Raw genomic sequence first — 16917 nt, 5'->3', positions numbered from 1 at the left:
ACCTGCAGACCAACTTTTATATGTGTTTTGTAAGTGATTTGCAGATTTTTGTATGTGTGACTGTCATATTTTTGAAAAATTCAGCCCTATTTTCATTGTGCCTCTAAGTACTCAAGAAGGTAGAAGTTGCTAGTTGTTTAAAGAACACTTTCAGAGTCTCTGATAGTTGAAAAACTGTAAGTGAAAATAACCTTCTATTATAGGCACAGTAGCCATGGCCTATAAAAGATGTGCAAGATATTAGCCTGTGACAAAACTGGAGTTTCTTTTAACATGAGTGTAAGAATATTTCAAGAGTTTCATGTTCCTCTTTTCTTAGATTTAGATAGTGAGTTTAAGCAGAGATGGTGTATATTTATCTGGCTGATAAATTCTTCTAAGGTAGATTGTTTTTCTGTCTAAATATCTGTTTACCAGATATGTGAGCATAAATATATCTTAATGATGGTGACATGAAATACAGTTCCCTAAATAGGTTTACTGCTACAACTACTCTCAAGCCAAGTGTTTGTCCTGCCCACTATTTTAGAGGGATTGGGGGAAACAGCGTATCTGCCAGGAGAGCCATTAAATATATCAGGTTGCAAATAGAGGCTTTATCCAGGGGTGGTTACTATGTCGTCTTCTCTCCAGATATATCCTGACCTGCATGAAATACATCAAAGAAATTGTATGGAGAGTGAAGAAAGAGCATTTTGCACTGGCTCTGCTTTGCATTTCTGTTGAGCATACCACCTTGCATCCCATTTGTTTTGCTTTGTGCATCACCTTAACACAAAACCAAAGTAGCATCTGTTCCTTCCTACAGCATCTGAACATGAAACAGAAAGACAGAAAGAAAGAGAGAAAACAAGCTAAGATTTCCAATCTATCTACTAGTGCTGATGTGGCTTGTAATCCAGAGAGGACTGTTTATTTTTTTGCAAATTGTCAAAGTTGATTAAATTATTTCAGATGAGAATTTTCTCCCACTGAATTTTAATCAATGAAATGATGGTATAAATGCTCTTTTCTGTGGTTTGACATCATTGTGACAGTCTGAAGGATAATCAATAGAAATGATAAGGATGGTTGCCACTGACTAGTTTATTAGCATTATCAGTTTCACAGTAACTGACCTTTTCCTTCTCCACCTCACTTCTCTTCATCTGTCATGTTTCATTTTGTCAGATTGATTTCCTTTTACTATAACAGTTGGTATGCAGCAGACTTCAAATGCTAATCAGCCCTTACAGTTTCTCACGCAGTGTTGAGAAACTACTAGCTATATTTGAAGAAAAATGGGAAAGTTGTTTCTAATTGGGTCCTCCTGAGAGTGTTATAAAATATGATACTTGCTACTACTACTCATTTTATTTTGAAATACTAATTTAAATTTTAAAATTACGTGATCAATATCACAGAATCACAGAATGATCAAGGTTGGAAAAGACCTTGAAGATCATCTAGTCCAACCACTAACCTAACACTGACAGTTCCCAACTACACCATATCCCTCAGCGCTATGTCAACCTGACTCTTAAACACCTCCAGGGATGGGGACTCCACCACCTCCCTGGGCAGCCCATTCCAATGCCTAACAACCCCTTCTGGAAAGAAATGCTTCCTAATATCTAGTCTAAACCTTCCCTGGCACAACTTGAGGCCATTACCTCTTGTCCTATCACTTATTACTTGGTTAAAGAGACTCATCCCCAGCTCTCTGCAACCTCCTTTCAGGGAGTTGTAGAGGGCGATGAGGTCTCCCCTCAGCCTCCTCTTCTCCAGACTAAACAACTCCAGTTCCCTCAGCTGCTCCTCGTACGACCTGTGCTCCAGACCCTTCACCAGCTTCGTTGCCCTTCTCTGGACACACTCAAGTAATTCAATGACCTTTTTGTAGTGAGGGGCCCAAAACTGAACACAGGAATTGAGGTGTGGCCTCACCAGTGCCGAGTACAGGGGTAAGATCACTTCCCTGTCCCTGCTGGCCACGCTATTGCTGATACAAGCCAGGATGCCATTGGCCGTCTTGGCCACCTGGGCACACTGCTGGCTCCTGTTCAGCCGGCTGTCAATCAACACCCCCAGGTCCCTCTCTGACTGGCAGCTCTCCAGACACTCCTCCCCAAGCCTGTAGCACTGCTGGGGGTTGTTGTGGCCTAAGTGCAGCACCCGGCATTTGGCCTTATTGAAACTGGCCTTAGCCCATCGCTCCAGCCTGTCCAGGTCTCTCTGCAGAGCCTCCCTACCCTCGAGCAGATCAACACTCCCACCCAACTTGGTGTCATCTGCAAACTTACTGAGGGTGCACTCGATCCCCTCATCCAGATCATCAATAAGGATGTTAAACAGGAGTGGCCCCAAAACCGAGCCCTGGGGGACAACACTCGTGATCGGCTGCCAACCAGATTTAACTCTGTTCACCACAACTCTTTGGGCCCGTCCAGCCAGACAGTTTTTTACCCAGCGAAGCATGTGCCCATCCAAGCCATGAGCAGCCCATTTCACCAGGAGAATGCTGTGGGAAATGGTGTCAAAGGCCTTACTGAAGTCAAGGTAGACAACATCCACAGCCTCTCCCTCATCCAATAAGCGGGTTGCCCTGTCGTAGAAGGAGATCAGGTTTGTCAAGCAGGACCTGCCTTTCATAAACCCATGCTGACTGGGCCTGATCATCTGGTTGTCCCGCACATGTTGTGTGATGGTACTCAGGATGAGCTGCTCCATCAGCTTCCCGGGCACCAAAGTCAAGCTGACAGGCCTGTAATTTCCTGGATCATCCTTCCGACCCTTCTTATAGATGGGCGTCACATTGGCCAGTTTCCAATCTGTTGGGACCTCCCCGGTCAGCCAGGACTGCTGGTAAATGATGGAAAGCGGCTTGCCCAGCACCCCAGCCAGCTCCTTCAGCACCCTCGGATGTATCCCATCCGGTCCCATAGACCGGTGTATGTCTATGTGATGCAGCAGGTCACTGACTATCTCCTCCTGGATTGTGGGGGAGTCGTTCTCCTAGTCTCTGTCTTCTGGCTGAGGAGGCTGGATTCCCTCAGCGCAACTAGTCTTGTTATTAAAGACTGAGGCAAAGAAGGCATTAAGCACCTCAGCCTTTTCCTCATCGCTTGCTACCATGTTTCCTCCTGCATCTAGCAGGGGATGGAGGCTCTCCCTGGTCTTTCTTTTGCTGTTGACATTCTTATAGAAACATTTCTTGTTATCCCTGAGGGTTGAAGCCAGATTAATTTCTAGCTGGGCTTTAGACCTCCTGATTTGCGCCCTGCACAGCCTCACAGCATCTTTGTAATCACTGTGAGTGGCTAGCCCCTTCTTCCAAAGGCTGTAAACTCTCCTTTCCTCCCTGAGTTGCAGCCAAAGCTCCCTGTTTAGCCAGGGTGGTCTTCTCTGCCAACAGCTTCTCTTACAGCACCTGGGGACCGCCTGCTCCTGTGCCATTAAGACTTCCTTCTTAAAGAGTGCCCAGCCTTCCTGGACCCCTAAACCCTTCACGATCATCTCCCAAGGGATCCTGTCAAGCAGGTGCCTAAACAAGTCAAAGTCAGCCCTTTGGAAGTCCAGGGTGGCAGTTCTGCTTGCCCATCTCCTGGCCTCTCTAAGAATAGAGAACTCTATTATTTCATGATCACTGTGCCCTAGTCAGCCTCCAACTGCCACATCATCCACCAGTCCTTCTCTGTTCACAAAGAGGAGATCCAGCAGGGCACCTTCTCTGGTCGGTTCACTCACCAGCTGCGTCAGGAAGTTATCTCCCACACATTCCAGGAATCTTCGGGCCTGGTCTCGCTCTGCTGTGTTGTATTTCCAGCAGATGTCTGGGAAGTTAAAGTCTCCCACAAGAACAAGGGCAAGCAATTGTGAGATTTCTCCTAAGTGCCTATAGAATATTTCATCCACGTCTCTATCCTGGTTGGGTGGCCTATAGTAGACTCCCACTACGACATCTGCCCTGTTGGCCTTCCCCCTGATTCTAACGCAAAGACACTCCACCCTGTCTTCACTACACTTGTGCTCAAAGCAATCATAACAGTCCCTAACATACAGCGTCACCCCACCACCTCTCCTTCCTTGTCTGTCCCTCCTAAAGAGCTTGTAGCCATCAACTGGCGCACTCCAGTCATGGGAGACATCCCACCATGTTTCTGTAATAGCCACTACATCATGATTTTCCTGCTGCATCATGGCTTCAAGCTCCTCCTGTTTGTTACCCATGCTGTGTGCATTGGTATACATGCACTTCAGATGGGCTGATATTTATTACTAGTAAAGAAGTTGCTACTGTTGTTTAAGAAAATCTGCTCATTACGGAATTAAACTTGCAGAAATTTAAATAGTTTTTTTTTAAATTATGATATTAACTGTACTTGTATATTTGTCTCTAAAACATGGCCTCGTTGTAGGATGTGCTTTCTTAACAGTAATAAAAACACGTGCTTGGATGTGTACCCATGCATCCACATCATGGCTTCAGCTCTCTTGTGCCACGCACAGCAACCTGGCTGGGAAAACTACAGCATCTCCCTTCCTCCCATGGCAAATCTGTGCCTGAGACTCTTTACCTATAGTTTTTATGCAAGCATAGGCACGTAAATAGTCCCTACTGAAGTTTCTGTGGCTATATAGATGGGAGGCTTTTGTATTTAAAATAAAATAGAATTTATTCCCTAAGACATGACACTTGGATGGTGAATTATTGTTCACCTGATGTGTATGATGTGTACCTGTGGCTTGTTTCCTCAATAATCAACTTCTCCCATCAGTGAGATTATTCTAAATAAACTACAGCACACCTCAGTTAAGTTTGAATGATACACATTTTTTTCATCTTATCTATAAAGTTCTATGGGTGAAGTTATGGTTTGCAGTATAGTGAATACCTACTGTTCTTAATTCTTGCTTCTGATCTACCATAATGGGAAAAGAAGTTATCTTAAATGTCATTGCAAAGTATGTCCTAAGGGAAGAGGACTTGGCCTTTGTTGTAAAATCTGCATGTTAATAGGTCAGTTGTCTTCTCCACCCTTTCACTATCCCAGTGTGGCTGGCATTTTCAATAGGACACATGTGGAGGACAATAAGACACAATTTCTAAGAAAGAAAGAGCTGAAAATGGGATATTGATTTGAACTGCAGTCAAACATGATTTCATTTTCTATCTTTCATCTAATTTGGAATCATCATTTGTGGTGGACTCCTGAGTCTTTCCATATATAGATCTGCTTTCAAATCCTGACTTGCTTAACTTTAACGTAATCTTAATGTAATAGTTTCGCCTTACAATCTACCAGTAGTTGTTTGCAGGTGTAAGTCAGTGTATGAGGGTATCCTGGTCATTCAAACCTGTTGGAGCTCAAGATATTAAATTCAGATTGACATGTTAAATGGGTAAGCACAAGGATATTGCCCGTGAGTTTTTTTAAATTTTGAAAGATTGAGGTACATAGGAGTTGTTTGAGTGCCCATGTAGGTGCTTAATTTTGCCACTTAGAGCATCCAAAATTCGTTTGAATGCATATACTCTTTTAGTGTCAAACATTGCTCATAAACCTATTTAGCTGCTCAGATGTCGGATGTGGACATGCTAAAGCAGTCTTTGATGACACAGCGTGGGTAGGTGTTCTGCTTTATGTCTGCTCTGTCAGAGTCTGCCAGAGGGGTGTTCCCTGCTGCGCTGAACACGCGTTGCTGGAGCCCACGCATGGAACGTGACGGCAGCATTGACCCACATCATTTGGCAGTGCAGTGACTACAGTGCTCTCTGGAGAGAGCTCAGGCATACTCTAAACTGTTTTTTCTACAATCGTTCCAGTAAGTTTAAGTTGGGCGATGAAACAGTATGTTCTGGGACAATTTTAACTGTAATTGTGGCTCAGTTTTCCCTTTCCTTTTCCTTAAGAATAGCTTGAAATCCAGTGAAGTTGGTGTGAAATTGCCCTGGCACGCTTTGACTAAACCTCTTCGTTATGCAGATTCCTGTTGCAGTCCTACAGCTACAGCACTATAGTCTTTTGTTTTGGCAAGATGAAACTATGCCAAGTCACAAAACTAATCTTGGAAACAGAGAGCGTTTCTGGCATTTAGGAGAGGTATTCCTGGATTTAGCATAAGACTGCATAGGTTTAGAGGGATTTTGGAGCACATTTTATTATGTTTGTGCGTTGTTATTAGATTTCCTCCATATAACTTATGACTAAATAAAAGTTGATTTAAAAACAAACTCTCCAGCAATACTATAGTTTACTTAGCATCCCTAAAAACATCTCACTGCTTTCTTGGTGCTACACTGTAAGTTTATGGACAAAATAGATATTTTATAGTAAACTGTTCACGCAACTTCAGTAATAGCAAGAATTAAATTATTAATTTAGCTAAATGTCACTAGATCTACTTTTTACTGCCTTCTGTGCATCAAGATTCCTCTGAAAGCTTTTCTTCTTGGCTACACCACATTTTCCTATGTACACATCTCTAAGATTCATCTAAAGCTTCCCTCCCACATATCTTTTTTTTAATAAATTAATTTAAATACAGTATGGTGTTTAATCTAGGTAAGATTTTACATTCAGATTGAAGAAGTTTGCTCAAAGGAAAGGAACTAGGAACATTTTCCTGCACATTTCCCCCCCACCCCCCACCCCACCCACCTTATTTTTGGATGGGGTACCATGTAAAAAGTTGAGGATTTTTTTTAAGTGGAAAAGAGAAAAAGATCCTTCAGGTTAGCAACAAATATGAAAAATTGTTTGTGTTATCTGGCTGCTGTTTATAATATACAAAACAAGTTGTTTTCATTTATACTAAGTTAGTTATATAAATTACTTGTAGATATACGTGAAAGTATCCTTGGGCTTCTGAAATTTGATATGACAGGCTCCTACAGAAAGGTGTTTGTTTGACCTTAGTGTCTGTGACTTAGGAATATCTTTTTCTTTCAGTACTTGGGTTTTAAAGAGCTATCAAAGTATAACTTGTGTGAGAGTTTTTCTTGGGTTTTTTTGTTTGTTTGTTTTTAAAGAAATCATGTTAGGATCCTTTAGTTTACTCTTGCAGATTAAAATTTACAGCTTTCTTTTTATTCCATGCTTTGTTCTTTCTATGCTCGGTGCATATTAAACTGTCTGTTTTTCTTCTTTTCCATTAAGTTTCCTTTTAGTAAGACCTATATTTCATCAGCATATCCTTGTCCCACTTCTTCCCCATGTACTTCAAATTGAAGCTCATTTAGGGTAATGCTGTGTATCTTGGAAGCGTAGGCTCCTTATCTGTGCTGGGAGGCAAACAAAGGATCCCTTAATACTTTTCACACATATGCAAACTACACACATAATCAAATAGAAGGGAAAAATAGAGGTCATTAAATTGATATTACATGTCATTATTCTATCTTGTCACGTCAACCCTCAGCAATTTACCAGGCTTAGGATATTGGAGATCACAATGGGGCTAATTAACGGGCAGTGTGCTAGTTTACTTTAGAATTTCCAGGTGTCTCATAGGTGACAAAATAAAATCTAATTATTCTGATATTTTATTAAGTGGTTTGTCAGCCATTATATAATTGCTACTTCTGAAAAAAGCGATCTGAAAATTATGGATATCAGGAAGGTAGAGCCTGTTGATATTTTTTCTGAGAACAATTGCCCTATAAGTCTTGAGGAAAGAGAAACAGATGAAACAGCATTGTGAGACTACAGTGAATGTTGTTTTTCCTACTGTGTACAATTATATGTAATTAGATCTGTCCTTTTTTTTATTATGCAGTCTAAAAAATTAATTCTACCTATCCAGGTACTGAATGAGCTTGTAAGTAAGACAGCAAGATCAACATAGTCTGAAGAAATAATTAGTAACAATTTAACAGAAATTGTTCTGTTCAGGCTAAATCAATAGTAATGGAGATAAATAAATGGGCGGAAACTTTAAGTAATTACAAATCCTTTAAATTATTCTTGAATTAGAAAGCAGGAGAAAAGAACAGATTTAATTACTTTTATAGATGCATGAGAAGGGAACTTTCTGAATTCGCTCTTTGTTCTTTCTTTTCTAGAATATACTTTTTTAGGCAGCTGGTATTCTGTTTTCTGTACCTTGTTGGACTTTTTATGCAACTTAGTTAGCTAGGCTAGACATACCAACTCAGGTACTCTGAAAAATCAGTTACAAACATTAATGGGAAGAACCAGTCATCTTATTCTGTTAATTAACTTCTGTACTCTGGTTTCAGACTGCTTATTTTTGGCACAATTCTTACTTTTTGCATCACTCTAAGGAGGAAAGACCATTGTCTTTTTGGTGTTCTGTACAGTAGAGAGGAATTTTTAAGAAATACTAAATTTACCTTTATTTAATGGAAATGTACCAGTATGTTTAAATGGGACACGTAATTTAAAAGAAAAAAATCTAATAGTCTGCTTTTTTATTCTTACGCACCATAGAAAGTTCTGCTTTGACATGTGAATATACAGTCTAGATTGTACTTTTTGCATTACTGTTTTTAATTTTAGTTACAGAAGTACTTTCTCATGGACTTTTGATATGTATCCCAGTATCTTTAAAAGATCTGATATCTTCACAGTGTTTTTTCTGTATTTGTAAACTATGGTGTTTCAAAAGTTATTAGCTTTATGATGCATCACAGAGAAATCCTCAAAGGGCAAAGCAGTGTCAAGACTGAGTCTAAAGATACTATCAGCTAAATTAAAATCAAGCATAATAAATTGGAAAGCACCTAGGTGGTACCCTTTGGATCACCATGGAAATGCAAAGGTCAGAGAACCCAGGAAGTGCTGCTGAGACTTGGAGAGCTCTTAAAACCTAACACTGGTATTTTGGTTTTCTTGACCTTGAGAAGCAGCATTAGAAAGATTCTGCATTAAAGCATTTGCTAATTGACCTAAGGATTTATTGGTGTAAACTATTCTGAGTTATTACTGAAGAAGACCATTCTCAATCAAAAGCTATGAATGACTGAAATAAAAGAACAAAAGAGAAACCTCAGTGTTTTGCATTTATGGAACAACGAGAGATTGACTCAGTCTTTAAAATAAATGGATGACTTAATTTTGTTTAACCTCTCTCCCTTCTTTAGCTGGAAAGGCAACTACTCATGCAGAACCAGATGAGAGAGAGACAAACGGCCATGCAGATTGCTTGGACAAGAGAATTTCTCAAATACTTTGGGACATTTTTTGGACTTGCTGCTGTAGGTTTAACAGCTGGGTACGAAGTTTATTTCCTAACAAAAAATATATTTATGTTACATTTATATTTCTATATTGCTAGATCTTCCTTTTGCACTATAAGAGGTAGTTATTTTTATCCAGTAACTGCTCAGAGGTTGATCAAATGACAGAGTGACTCTGATTTCTGTCTGCTTCCAGATATGTTTTGGTTATGTCTGTACTGCAGACATATAAAAGCAGAGACATGTCAGCTGACAATAAAATAATACAGCTGAGGTACCAGAAGTTCAGCGTAAAATAAAAGTTGTGTGGAACATGAGGGATTGTTTAAAAGCCATGCTATTTTCTTTTCTGTATTGTGATTTAATGAACTATTAATGAGCAAGAAATCCTTCATCATCTGGTATTTTTAATATGTCAGTGAACATATTCTGAAATCTGTTTACTTAAAATTTGAATCAACAAACTCACCCAAGGGGAAAAAACCCTGGCTAATAAAGCTGTATTACATGGGGAAGAACTTGCCTTATAGGACTTTTGTTTGGTAACATGTTTTTCTTGTGCTATAACGTGTTTAGAGGGAATGTAGGATATATTTGTGATTTTGTGTACATAGTACAGATTAAATGCACTCTATGCATTATGTGTTCTTTGTGGACTCAGATGCATTTGGAACTGAACGTAATATCTTGATTGCTACATGTTGCATGTGGCTGGATGAATATATGCATATGCACATGCATGCTACATGAGTCAGATAATGCCATTTTTGTTAGATATATTCAAAACTCACTTGAAGCGTTTTTTTAATACCCTAGGGTTGATATTTGAGTAAGAAAGCAACCAGAAGACGAATGCTTTTGAGGAAATTAAGACTTGTTCTTCTTTGATTAGAGATTGTAGAAGGACACACAAGTCCAAGACAGTCAAGGTCAACCTAAACTAACAGTGCTGATGTGCTGAATGTCCTAAATAACATTTTTTCCTTTTTAATTTTTTTTTAACAGAGCAATAAAAAAGAAGAACCCAGGAGTTTTACTGCCAATAGTTCCCTTAAGCTTTATATTTGCCTATCAATATGATATGGGCTATGGGACACTGTTGCAAAGGATAAAAGGTATGTGTATATAAGTCTGTCCGGTTCACACATAGAACCAAGCTTAATATTTCAGATAACCTATTACCTTTTTAGAATGTCTGGGAGAAAACTTGTGATAGATTTTCTCCCTTTTTTTGACAAAGATCTTACTCTTTCATTTCTTTTCTTCTCTTACAAGCAGATACTTTCTCAGTCAGGAGTACTCACTCTACTTTTACAGCCTTTCCCTCCAGTTAAGACTGTTTCTTGTCTCTTGTTTTAAAAAATGTGAATTCTAAGGCTATAAATACAGCTGAAGAAAGCATTGCATATTTGGGAGAAATGACAGATCTAGTGATTTCTTTCCATATTCCACTCCAATACTGCTGTTTTGGCAAGGCGTAGGGGATGATAAGAGCAGATAAAGGGACACAGACAGGAATCATGCCCTTATACCTTCATGACCTATCACAGTTGATCATCTTGCCACAGTGCCCTGCCTGCTAAGATGGAAAAAGGAGAGTCCCAGAAAGTGGGGTCTTGCCTCATAGTTAAGTGATGGGTGTTGAGGATTACAGAGGTGCATTTATGTTAGCTCTGATTCCTAGTGAAGGAGACAGGCTAAGAGTGTTCACTGTGAGTACAGCATTGGTCCGTGGCCTGTCATCTTCACAAATCATCTTAATTAACTAGCTTGATTTTGCTGTCTGCTACTGACACAAGCATACAGAAACAAAATAAAAATTTGTTTCAGCTCCTGATCTTAGCCTCTGGATCTAAGAGCTAGGTTTCCTAAATCTGTGTACTTCATTGAAAATAATGAAAACAACACTGCGTACTTAATTAAAAATTGCAAAAATATTGCAAATTTGACTGCAAAAGACTTGACTGGTGTCATCAACAGGAAAGAAAGAAACTGTACTACAAGAAGAACTGATGACTTGAAGAACTGAGATAATAAAATAGGATTCAATTTGATAAGAAGGCCAGCAGGAAGCTAGAGACTAGTAGGTATTTCTACCATCAGAGCTCACCAGCTGGAAATGATAGAAAAAGGGGAAAACCTGAATGTATTAGGTGATCACAGAATGAGTATAATCCAGATGAAATAATAAGAGTCAAGCAAAGTATACAAACATCAAGTGAGGTTTCCTAGTATCACAGTATAGTTGAGGCTGGAAAGGACCTCTGGAGGTTGTCTGATCCAACCCCCCTGCTCAGGTAGGATCACCTAGAGCCAATTGCCCAGGAAAATGTCCAGATGGCTTTTGAATATCTCCCAGGATGGATATTGCACAACCTTAGTACAAATAGAGAGTACAGATAGGAAGGTATTGATGCAGGAAAACAGTAATACCTTCCTTGGAAATTTATACATAATTTGGATCACTTCTGTATAAGGAATCTAGAATTACTGAAGAGTTAAAATTATTAGGGAATGCTGAGCTGCCTTGCAAGAGAAAATAAAGTGATTAGTTTGTTTAGCCTTGTAAAAAGACATGAGAGATTTGGGTCTACAGATTCTATTTACAGGATAGGATAAAGGAAAGTAAGAGAAGGAAATTAAACTAATTACTAATATCATCTAGCATTAAAGGAAGTGGACTAGACTGAATGAATCTAGGTTGGAAATCAGAAGAAGGTTTGTAAATATGTGTAAATCAGGTTCAGGAGTTCATTTTTGGTTTAAGATTAAAGTGAAGTAGTTGAAGAGAAGGTTTTATGATGCAATTGGCCTGCAGGCACAATGCTTGCTCTTATTACTCAGCTGATCGCTGTGTCCACTCTCATACTACTTTCTCAACTGCTTCTCTGTTTGCCCATGTATTCTGTTGGTGCATTGTATGCTTCACCTGTGCGGTGTAATAATGAATGTATACTCCATTCCCTTTATTGTTCCCTCTTTAACTGGTCTCTTTCCTTCAGGATATGCCTATTTTCAGCCTCAGACAATCCCTCTCCTAAGCTAAACTGCAGTTATTTCTGTACTGCACAATCTTCCTTGTATCTGAACCACCTTGATCGAATAGCCCTGCTGTCCTTCATTCTTTGGAATCAGTTTATAGCCCTGGAAGGTTTCTGTATTTCTCTTTTGCCAGGCATTTTGCTCCGATCTTGCTTACAGTTAATCTTTTCTTCTTTCTCTAGCCTACTTGTCCAAACATCTTCTCACAACTTGCTTATTCTCCCACACTGAAGTCAGGGGGGTTTTTCCCTGCTTTGTAGCTTGGGCTACTTAAAGCGAAAATTGAGGACATAAGGGGGAATACCTGTGCCAGGGCCATGTATCAGAACTGAATCTCTTAGGGATGGCAGGGTTAGAGAACAGTGCTCAGGTGCACTGTCTTCTCTGAATGGCTAAGGACACAATCTTTCATGGACCTGCTATCTGTATGCTTGGCCTTGCCATTCTGCTTCTCTCAGTCCAGGTACATATTGCTGGTGTTTTTCAGACAAATGATTAGAGGAGGGGAGGGATTATATAGCCAGCCTCCAAATGCACAGAACTTCTCCACTAAGCAATGAAACTCTGGCTACCTTTTCTGAGATTTAGATAGTTCACTCCTTGTATCCTGATCCATGTGAGAAGCATGGTGTCTGGGCAACCTGTTCTAGTGCATGTGTGACACGCATAGAGATTTGACTGTAACGTCTCTCTGTCCCCTAAGATCTCTTGCTATTTCATAACCACATGCTATATGCAACTGATGGACATTGTGTTATTACCAGTTACAGGGAGTTGTAATCAGTGTTGTCCTGTTGGATATCACTGATGTGTGGAGATCCCAAGCACTGTAATACTACCAAAACTGCAGTTGCAGATTTCGGCATTCAGAATGTTTTAAAGAATTACCACGATCTTGACTGCATTACAATATTCAGTGAGGTTTACTGCACATAAATACAGCTTCAAATCACTGCCATAATGATCCTCAAGCTACGAGTTAAGGCATAGGTAAACAAGATTGTTGGCATTGTACCAAATGGCATCAGCCAAAACAAACACATTCTTTGCCTAATCTTCCTCCTTTCTCACATCACAATCAGACCACCACAACTTATGTATGATGTTCAATCTGTATCTTTGTTTTTTGGATTCTCTGTCCTAGATGTTTTCATTCCAGCCTTACCCAGAGCATTCTGCACCCTGCAACTTCTCCCTGCTAGGCTGTTAAGGCTGCTTTTTTAGGTAACTGTCTTACCAAATCTTTTTGTGAGCAGTATGCTTTGACCAATGCTTCTTCAAGTCCTGTGCCTGTAGCCTGACATCTTCTAGCCTAGGCCTGAAATAAGAAGAAAAATTGTGCCCAAATACAGCGCATCTAGGATATTGTGTACGGGGAATTTGCTTGTTAAAGATTATGCACGCTTTTACGTGTATGTCTGATCCACCCTCTTCTCAGACTCCTAACTGGTCAAATACAGTATGGGGTTGGTACAAAGTACATGGTGATGCTAAGTCCTTGCTGTATCTCATGCTTCCATTCCAAAGCATGTGTATAATAAATAAATCTCTAAATGAAGCTTTATTCTAACTCAGTATAGTTTTTTAGGAGAAAGGGGCTAACAGAAACAGCAACAACAGCACAATAGATTGTTTTGGTTGAAGTTCTTTCAAACAAATGCAGCCTGAGGCAGATACTCAGTTCAGATCAAACACCTCTGTGTGCAGTTATCCCATCAGTCAAAATTCCTTAAAGACAACTTTAATGCTACATTGGCATCAGCTCATTTCTAAAATACATAGCTATGACCTGGTATTTTGTTGTTCTGGCCAAAACAAGAATAGCTAAATCAATTTCCTAATTTTTTTTTTTTTTTTCTTCCTTTGCTTTCTCACAGTAAGGATGAGGAAATTTATTTAATTTCTTTATTTTTTTAAGGTGAAGCAGAGAACATATTGGACACACACAGCATTTTGCTAGAATTGCCAAAAGGACCACTCACTTATGAAGACCTGGAGAAAATCAGAAAATCTCAGAGCAAGTTCTTCACAGAAAAATAGGAAGATGGTATAAAAGCTTGATATCTGAAATGTGATTGTATACTGGTTTTGGACAGAAATGAATCATTAAAATTTTGAGAAAATTATGAGATTTTATAAAATCAAAATATAATTCATCTTTTAAAATCTGCACTTCATAAAGCAATTATTTTCATATTGTATGTAGCTGTTGAAAAATATCAATTGTTGCTGTAGCATATTGCTCTTGTTTAGAATGAAATATTAAATTTCCACTGTCTATTTGGAGTTTGAAAATAACTTTCACCTGTAGTAAAAATGTTCCATACTGACCAAATTCACTATAATCAACAAAAATAAGTTAATTGGTAGTTACAAATTTGTATAAATATGGTCACAATTTTCAAGTATATTTAAAGATGCAGAGCTCAATTTGAAGTCAGGAATAAACAGTCAACTCTGAAAAATAAGACACTTTTTATTTGCTGTTCTTTAGTCAGTAAACTCACCATCTGCTTCAAATTCTGGAATAAACAGCTTTTATCAGAAGTAGGTTCAGAAGTAAACACGTCACTTGCTAACTGTGTGTTTTACTCTTAGGAGAAACTGTATTAAAGTATGAGCAGAGATAATTTCTCAAAAAGAGAAAACAAATTATGTAGTTATTTCCTGAATCTTTTTCATACTTGTTTGATATTCTGAAACTCAGGATAATTTGTTTACATGAAATCAGAGTTTCACTACTAAGATGAATATTAGCTTAGGCTAACAGCAAGCAAAATTATTAATGTATGTGTTTGTAATGGGTAGATCCAAGGGGCCTTAAAAGTAATGAAAAACTGAGGGATTTTTTGCATGCCTTCACTCTAGCATGGTATATAGTGAGAATATAATTTTAGTATATTTTAGTGTTCTGATGTTACACTTGGCAAAAAATGCATCTTTCTGTATTGGAAATCTTGTTTAAGCACAGATTATTCAGTGTTTTGGATGGAAAATCTTCTAGCATTCGTCTACTTGTGGAATGAAAATCAAATGCTCAAAAAGCATCCAATAATGAATTAAGCCTAAGTCTGTACTGACAATTTGTTGAGTTAAAAATTAAATTCCAGCTGGAGTTAATGCCCTGAATCTATTTTTGAAGACTACTTGACTAAAATTGTAATATAGTTACAGTAAGACAGGTGAATATATAATAAAACAAAAACTTCTCAATGTAGAAGAAATTAATAACAGTCTCCATAGCTGTGTAAGATTGATTTCTGAAAGTACATTAACTTCCACCTTCAAATCACTTCTGTAATTGGTTCTCTCATCTGCATATTAACGATGCATACAATATGTAACATTTCAAATGTGATGCATTTCATGTGCAGACTGATAAAATGGGTTATAATAGCTTGTTGAGTTATAATGTCGTGGTCTACACTTTGGCTGATTAGGGTTTAAGGCGGTGATTTTAATTGTCTTGTAAGGCGTGCCTCAACTCCATGCCACCCATGTTCTATAAACTCACAAAATGCAGTCCAAGACCACCTCATGTTTTCTGCCTGTCCTATAACATAATCCCTTGCCACTTGCTGCATATTATGTACTACTCTTAGGACATATGTATTGCTGCTTACTTGTTTTGCTTTCAATAACAGATTATCTACTACCTTTCCTCCAAGTTCTGAAGTTCACCTTGCTTTAATTTTGAAGAAGTTACAACAGCCTTTTATGTTTTAATATGTCATCTATCGATACTCTTTCTTCCAAGAAAGAAAAACAATTAAAGCAGCTTGTTTTGGTATTTGTATGTCTCCACCTGGGCCTTTTAACCCACTTTTTAATCCTATGAAAGACATTTTTACAAGAGAGCAGTTTTAATAGCAGTTTTATTTACAAATCCTAGAAAATTAGGAAATACCCTAATCCTATCCACTGTGGATTAGGAATTAATATCTGTGTGTTTGCAATAGATTGCTGGCTATGGTGTTGGATCAAAAGGCAGTGTTAAAGGAAGCAAGCAGGCTAAGCAAAATAATGACCCACATAGCAGTTTTAGGAGATAATAGGATAGCTACTTATTACTCATCTAGCTAAATTTTAATTTTTTTTCCTCCCAAATGTTAAACATAGATCAATAGTGTTCATCCATTGCAAGGCTCCACACTAAATAGTGATAGAAATGGGGCAAATTTAATTCAGTGTTACGCAGTGAGTATCAGTGAAAAGTTACCAGATCTATAAAGGAAAAGCAACGGGCTCTAAGCAGGACAGCCTAATGCCAAACCCAGAAATGGATTTAAACGGGCTACATAGGATGTGCCAAAGATCATCAAGAAGTTAAGGGTTAATCACCTTTACTGCCTTTATTTTTTACTGTTAGCTTTGCTTTTTTTTTTTTTTTTTTTAAAATAAATATATGCTTTTGTTTTGAAGATGCTTATTCTTTGTTACGGAGTATTTATTCTACTGCCAGTGTATTAATCAAAAGGCTTAAATGTGCCAAGCCCAGTCATAACTGTCACATAGGTATCCAGCCACAGAGTGGTTGAGCTGTATAATTTCCTTCAGATAACAATGGAAGAAAGCAGGAGAGCTTACCTTTGACAGGGTCTACTTCAGGGAAATAGATGTTTACAGCACAATTGCCCATAATCATCATGCCGGTTGTACTCATGGAAATAAATAAATAAAACACCTAAAACATC

The 16917-nt window shown here is 38.6% G+C and overlaps 1 protein-coding gene across 1 annotated transcript in view; it reads left to right on the top strand.

Moving 5' to 3' along the window:
• Positions 1-16917, top strand: part of PLGRKT (plasminogen receptor with a C-terminal lysine) — a 33681-nt gene extending 16764 nt beyond the window's left edge. Inside the window, exons 2-4 of the mRNA XM_074813195.1 lie at positions 9086-9216; positions 10187-10296; positions 14142-16917. Coding sequence (XP_074669296.1) covers positions 9086-9216; positions 10187-10296; positions 14142-14263 — 363 coding nt within the window. The 3' untranslated portion in view covers positions 14264-16917. The remainder of the gene's footprint in view (positions 1-9085; positions 9217-10186; positions 10297-14141) is intronic.

This window comes from Strix aluco, chromosome Z (assembly GCF_031877795.1).
Source record: "Strix aluco isolate bStrAlu1 chromosome Z, bStrAlu1.hap1, whole genome shotgun sequence".
NCBI classification, from domain to species: Eukaryota; Metazoa; Chordata; class Aves; order Strigiformes; family Strigidae; genus Strix; species Strix aluco.
The sequence above is the reverse complement of the archived record's forward strand: the minus strand, read 5'-3'. Positions and strand labels throughout refer to the sequence as shown.